The 6,238-nt window shown below is 46.7% G+C and overlaps 1 protein-coding gene across 5 annotated transcripts in view; it reads left to right on the forward strand.

Moving 5' to 3' along the window:
• LOC138809711 (angiomotin-like protein 1) overlaps positions 1-4,165 on the forward strand; it is a 53,849-nt gene extending 49,684 nt beyond the window's left edge. For all 5 annotated transcript variants that reach the window (XM_069996593.1, XM_069996574.1, XM_069996602.1 and 2 more), the window contains one exon: positions 455-4,165. In XM_069996593.1, the coding sequence (XP_069852694.1) occupies positions 455-546 (92 nt within the window). In that variant the 3' untranslated portion in view covers positions 547-4,165. The remainder of the gene's footprint in view (positions 1-454) is intronic.
• Positions 4,166-6,238: the final 2,073 nt, after the last annotated feature.

The raw sequence follows: 6,238 nt of genomic DNA on the forward strand, positions 1-6,238 counted from the left end.
AGGCGCGCCGGTACAAAGTGCCTGTACAGAGCCCCAGCTTCATCAACACCATGGTTCTTGTTGTTGTGCAGGCACTGAGGCTTGAACTCGGCCTACACTCTTGCTGGGCTTACTCCATTCAGGGATGGAACTCTACCACTTAAGCCACACCTCTAGTCCTGTCTTTTCTACTGGTTAATTGGAAGTTAATCTTTTAGATTTCCCTGCCAGGGCTGGCTCCCACCTGTCATCTTTAGATCACAGCCCCTTGAGTAGCTAGGATTATAGGTTCAAACCACCAGAGTCTGGCCTGATTACTTTTATTTGCATTTGAGTCCTGTCACTCAGCTTTTCCCTTTCCCTGGTTATCCACGTAAACCCGTGGCCTTCCTTAGGTATATTCTGTGATGAAGGACACTTCTGGGTGAAATGAAATCACATTAAAGGGTGCTGATATGTTTCTTCCATTTGACAGAGAACTCTTCTGGTCATGGAAGAGGCCGGATCAGCAGTTTGCTGCATAAGATGGAGTTTCCCGATGGAGAGATGATGGAAGTTCTCATCTAACGGCCACCCAGTTTGTACCTGAAATCTGACAAACAAGAAAAGTAGCAGAGAGAGAAAAGAAAGATCAAGATGGTTGCAGACAGGAAACCAGGAAAGGCATTGTCGAAGATTCCCGATTATAAGACTACTCTTTATAATGTTACAGAGAACAGGAAGCCTGCATGACTGCAGAGAGAGGAGAAGGCCATGGATTCTGTTACATACAGTGGAAGAGGAGATGTATGTGGGTTTGGAAACGAAGTTCAGAAGAAATAGGAAATGGAGGCTAACGTTGTAGGTGGGATGCTCTGGCTTTAAGCAGATAAACCCGAACCTGGATGTTTCTTGGAATGCCACATTCTCCTCACTTTTTTGCATGTTTAATTTAAGAAGAACCTGCTAGAAATATCTAGAGCTCCTCTTGGCGTAATTCAGCGTCCCTGTGCCATTGTGGGATATTTTCTAAGTGAGTGGGGTGGGGGTAAGAAGCCTCCAGGGATGGAGATCATCATCTCATTGCCTGCTTGGTTTTCAGGTGGTTACAAGGCTTCTTTCTATTTTCTGAACTAAACAGTATTTTTTAAACAGAATTAGCATGATCTTGATCTTCTTCCATCCTAACTTCTCTCATTTATCTCTGTCTCCACTTTGTTCTTTTTAATTTTACTTTTTATTATGCGCTTTTTTTTTTTTTTTTGGTCTGCGTATAAGATGTGTCCCTTAGGCTCGGAACCTCGAGGACATGTCTGAACTGGTCACCCTTTCGTTCCTGACACATCTGATCGTGGCCAGTAGGACAAAGCTGCACGCCGGCTTCCCGGCCACGGCCTCCTTGGTGCCAGGCTGGGCTGCTCCCGGCCTCCTCCTGTGAACTGAGGCGGGTGGGCGAGGAGAAGACTCGCTGTGACACCTTGCATCAAGATCATGGCTCTGGCTTTCTTCTTCTATGCGAGCTGTCTTGCAAGGGGATACTCTTTCTACCCCATTGCATTTTTTTCAAGATAGCACTGCAGGAAATGGATGGTCGTTTGCCAGCAGTTGCTTTGGTGGCCTTCAGATCTCTTCAGGTTCCCCGCCCACTTTCCTGCATGAGGGGCTGGGGAGCCGCCTCACACCCCTTCCCTGGAGCCGTCGTCTGCTTGGTGTGGAGGAGCACACAGGCTTCCCTGCTCACGGGCTTTGAAAGCGGTCAGACCAGTAGATACACAGCATGCTTAGGGTTTTCCAGGTTATAGATGTGAGACAGAAGTGCCACAGAAATAAGCCAGGACCATTAAGGGTGTGGGTCTCTTGTACCTTTGCTGTGATGTTTTGCATGCGACTTCAGAGGCCTTGGCTTCTCTTACAAAGCTAGAAGATGCTGGTTCAGAGAAGAGAACTGAAATAGGTAATAGGGTACTGAATTTTCTCTCTCAATGTGTTTTTCCAAGATCCTTTTCTTGTGCCTTCTTAGAAGAAAGAAAGGAAGCAAACAAGGAAGGGCAAGTCCGAGGTCTGAGACTTTAACCTCTAAAATACTGAAGACAACACTAGTTAGGGCACTTTGCGTGGATAGTCTGTTTTAGGACTGGTCTTTGGAGTGTAACCTGAGTGAAGTTATGGTTGCCTCAAAGTGAGGGTGTAGAAGGAAGACAGATTGAGGCCAGAGGAGAGGAGAGGAAGCAATGGCCGTGGCCAGCCAGCCTGGGCCCGACGGAGGATCGGGGTTGACCGCCTCAAGCTTTGCGCCGAGGTACGTTCGGAGCTGTGTGCTGCCTGCTCTCTAGCTCTTAGGGTCTCACATCCAGCAGCAGAGGACTGTGCAGACCTGAGCACTGGGCTTGCTGCAGGCTTGGGGTGGAGACGGCACAGGCGGCCTCACCCGCAGGACACGGGGATCGTATGGAATGGATGGGGGTGAGGTGGAGGGGCCCTGTCCACCCCCCATCACTCCTCATGGGGCATGTGGTTCAACTGATGGCAACAAACTCTTTCCAAGTAATGTTGAGGACAAACTAGAAAGCATCTATAGATGGGAGGCCAAGGCAGTGCTGTCAGCCCCTCTCATGTGTCTCACAGTATTGTCCAACAGGTATGAGCGGAACTGCGGCCCAGTTTCACCAGAAGCCTGGACACTATGGCACACACAAGCATCAGGCCCTCTTGCTGGTCCTACTAAATTATCAAGCGTTTTGGTTGTCAGAAGTTTGGTGGGGACATGAACATTTTTCAGGGGTTCTAACAATAGTGCTGTGGGCTTTTGCCCATCTTTTTTTTTTTTAACCTTAACCTAGTAAGATTTCTTCTTGAGAAAAGGCATCTGTAGCTTCTTTTTTGGGACACACCTCCTGTTAAGCTAAGGGCGTCAGTCATTTTGTCCTCATAGTTTTTTTAATCTGTAAGAAGTGAGAATACAGTTGCTGAGCATCTGCTCTGAGCTCTGGAAGTATGCAGCATCTTGCCTCCTTGTGCTCTGGGAAGAGCGCTAGAACTAGCTCTGTTTCGTGGAATGCGGTGCGTGGTTCTCCGGGAGCCGGGGAGCAGGTACAAGTTTATTCTCCTGACTTGACTGTGCAGATGCAGACGCAGCTCAGAAGGCTAAATCCTTTCTCAGCTCTTCACAGGCAGGAGAAGCTGGGTTTTAAAGCAAAGGCCTAGAAGGGAAGCTGTAAGTATGGAGATAACAGCTTCAAGTAAGGCGTGTAATACCATGCACGCCTGGGCTGGGTCCTACATGTGTGATGTGTATGTGTCACACGCACACACGGCTGCCACACCTTCCAGAGCCCAAGAAATAAGACTAAACACAGAACTTCTAGAATTGCCCATCAATACTAGGCGTGAATGTTTCTCTTTGTGTTCTATTATAAGCACAACCACAGACTATATCAAAAATTATATCCAAAGTCTTGATCATCTTGATTTTCTCAAGGGACATCTGACCATAGAACTTGAGAGTATTGTGTCAGGGTGAGGGGCAAAGGCTTTGGCTTTGAGTAAAGGTATGTCAAAACAATTCTGCTTTAACCTCGAGCGGGCTTTCTGGCAAGTTCAGTGTCTGCATGCTGCCAGTATCACACAGAGGTATGAGAAGTGGTTGGATCAGGAGTCTTGACAGTCACTTCATTGATGATTCTGTAGACAACAAACATGACGGTCTGTAGGTCCATAAAACTAAGTTGCCAGGAAAACCACATCATTTGCCAAAAACCTTATAGCATTTGCAGAACATATTCTGAGCATTTTCTTCTCACTATTTCTGCTTCCGAGAAGCTGATGGCCAAAGGGTATTAGAGGTCAGCATGCCCACCCCATGCCTGCAGCTCATGGTGGCCTTGCTCCTAAGCTTTGGCTGGGAGGGGAGGAAGTGGTGGAGATTCCCTATTTAAGAACTGAGAATGCAGCCGGGCGCCGGTGGCTCACGCCTGTAATCCTAGCTACTCAGGAGGCTGAGATCTGAGGATTACGGTTCAAAACCAGCCAGTCTCACAGGAAAGTCTGTGAGACTCTTACCTCCAGTAAGCCACTAGAAAACCGGAAGTGACGCTGTGGCTCAAGCGGTAGAGCGCTGGCCTTGAGCTGAAGAGCACAGGGACAGCGTCCAGACCGACCCAGAGTTCAAGCCCCATGACTGACAAAAAAAAAAAAAAAAAAAAAAGAACCGAGAAGGTTTTACCCTTTAGAACTCATAGGAATTTGACTCTACAATGCTACAGGGGCAGAGATCTAGATAGTTGCTCCAAATAGATTCTGAGCTTGGAACAGAGAATCTAGTGGTTCTGTTGCCAGTGGAAGAAACTCCAAATGGCCCCCGTGGAGAAGTGCCAAGTACTGATGCATGGATAATCTTTCCCTGCTGGCAGCCTTCTGAATCTGAGATTTGCAAGGGAAGATTGAGGTCCTGGGAGGCAAAGAGAGAGAGGAGAGTAAGAGTTGAGAAGATTGTTGAGGCAGAGAGCTCCCATGTAGATTCTAGAAAGCTTTGCTGAGTAGAGATGCTTTCTCTAAAACCCAGATATTTTGCTTTGCATCTGTACTGCAGTAAGCAGTGTGTGTTTCTGAGGTCTTCCTTACTTCTAAGCGAAGAAATCTGGTGGCCATTGTGAACTGGGGTCTCCTGAGTAGTGAGGGCTTTAAGAAGCCGAGAACAGCCAGCCGCCAACAGCTTCTCCACACCTGAGGCAGACGTGAAAAAGGCTTCTGTGCTTTATAACTGTTGACTTTATTGTTTTGCTGATTTGTGTTTAAGTGATCTCTATTTCATGTAAGGGTTGTTGAAGTATTTGCCTCTGGTCTGTGGCTCCATGGAAGATGAGCAGATAATTAAGAAGTTACCAGAAGTTAGTCAAGCCGGGAGCATGCAGACTTGCCCCCCTTCACGAAGCTAATACATTTCTCTTGGAATTAATGGGCAGCTTTTCCTTTTAAGTAGTGAACCTGTTTTTCATTCAGTAATTGAATTATCTATCAGGATATGTATGTGTGCGAGGTGTGGCTGTAGGACTTGAGTAGCATTTCTTTTTTTTTTTTTTTTTTTTTTTTTTTTTGTCGGTCGTGGGGCTTGAACTCTGGGCTTGGGCACTGTCCCTCAGCTCTTCAGCTCAAGGCGAGCGCTCTACCACTTGAGCTACAGTGCCACTTCCGGTTTTCTGGTGGTTTATTGGAGATAGGAGTCTCACGGTCTCTCCTGCCCGGGCTGGCTTTGAACCGTGATCCTCAGATCTCAGCCTCCTGAGTAGCTAGGATTACAGGCGTGAGCCACCAGCGCCCGGCTTGAGTAGCATTTCTTACTCTAAGGGCTTCATCTTACCCCTCTTTGGGGTTATTACTACAGTACTGCCCAAGTAATAAAAACATTTGGAAATTCCTCTATTAGAGTGGCCTTCAGGGTCTGCTTCAGTTTCCCTTCGCAGGGAAAAATCTTCATCCTTTGAGGATAGATTTAAGCTCTGGAAACAATCCTAAATTGTTGAATGTTTGGATGAATAAATACAGATAGCAGTGAAGGTAAGTCACCATTTTTAAGAAGCCTCTTGGTATGAGTCTGCTATAGTGGAAGAAGAGTACTCATGGGCAACTTCTACAAGAGTTATCTGGCCTTGTCTCTGGTCTGAATATCCAGTAGGTATTTTGTAAAGCCAGTCGTACTTAAGTGCATGTTGTCATGTTTGCAGTGATTGAAGTATGTCCTGGTCATGAAACTTGGCTTCCTTGCAGGATTAAGTACTGCCCTCTGCGTAAGGCAGTGTGTAGCGCAGCATTTTCTTATATCAGCTCCTGCTGTTTTGATGCTCAGTATGTTAAATGTGATTTTGCCCAGGATTCTGCTTTTGGATAGATGCCTGTATTTATTACAAGTCAGATTTATCCAGTATTTGAGGGGGGACAGAGGAGGCTCTTGCACATCTGTGTAAAGTTCTGTGTAACAGGGTGAGTGCAAGTGCCTGATTCAGCCGGTAGATGGAAGTCCTGGTGCCACGTCCTCTTCACCTGCTGTTTGTGTTGTCCTGCTCCAGGCATGTATTCTAGCAAACCCTGCTTATCTAGGCGGGTTACCTCTGGCATCTTTGTGTCGCTGGCCTCCACTGAGAGGTGTACCGGTCTGTAGAGTTGGGGAATACAAGAACAGATGTGGATACTGTTGTCAGCCAAAGATTTTCCTATTCTGTGCTGCTTAAACTTGTGCCTTAATCTTGTAATATAATAAATGGATAAAGTAGTAAAGTGGATCCTC

Source organism: Dipodomys merriami, unplaced genomic scaffold (genome assembly GCF_024711535.1).
Source record: "Dipodomys merriami isolate MVZ:Mamm:240054 unplaced genomic scaffold, mDipMer1.0.p SCAF_103, whole genome shotgun sequence".
In the NCBI taxonomy this organism is placed as follows: Eukaryota; Metazoa; Chordata; class Mammalia; order Rodentia; family Heteromyidae; genus Dipodomys; species Dipodomys merriami.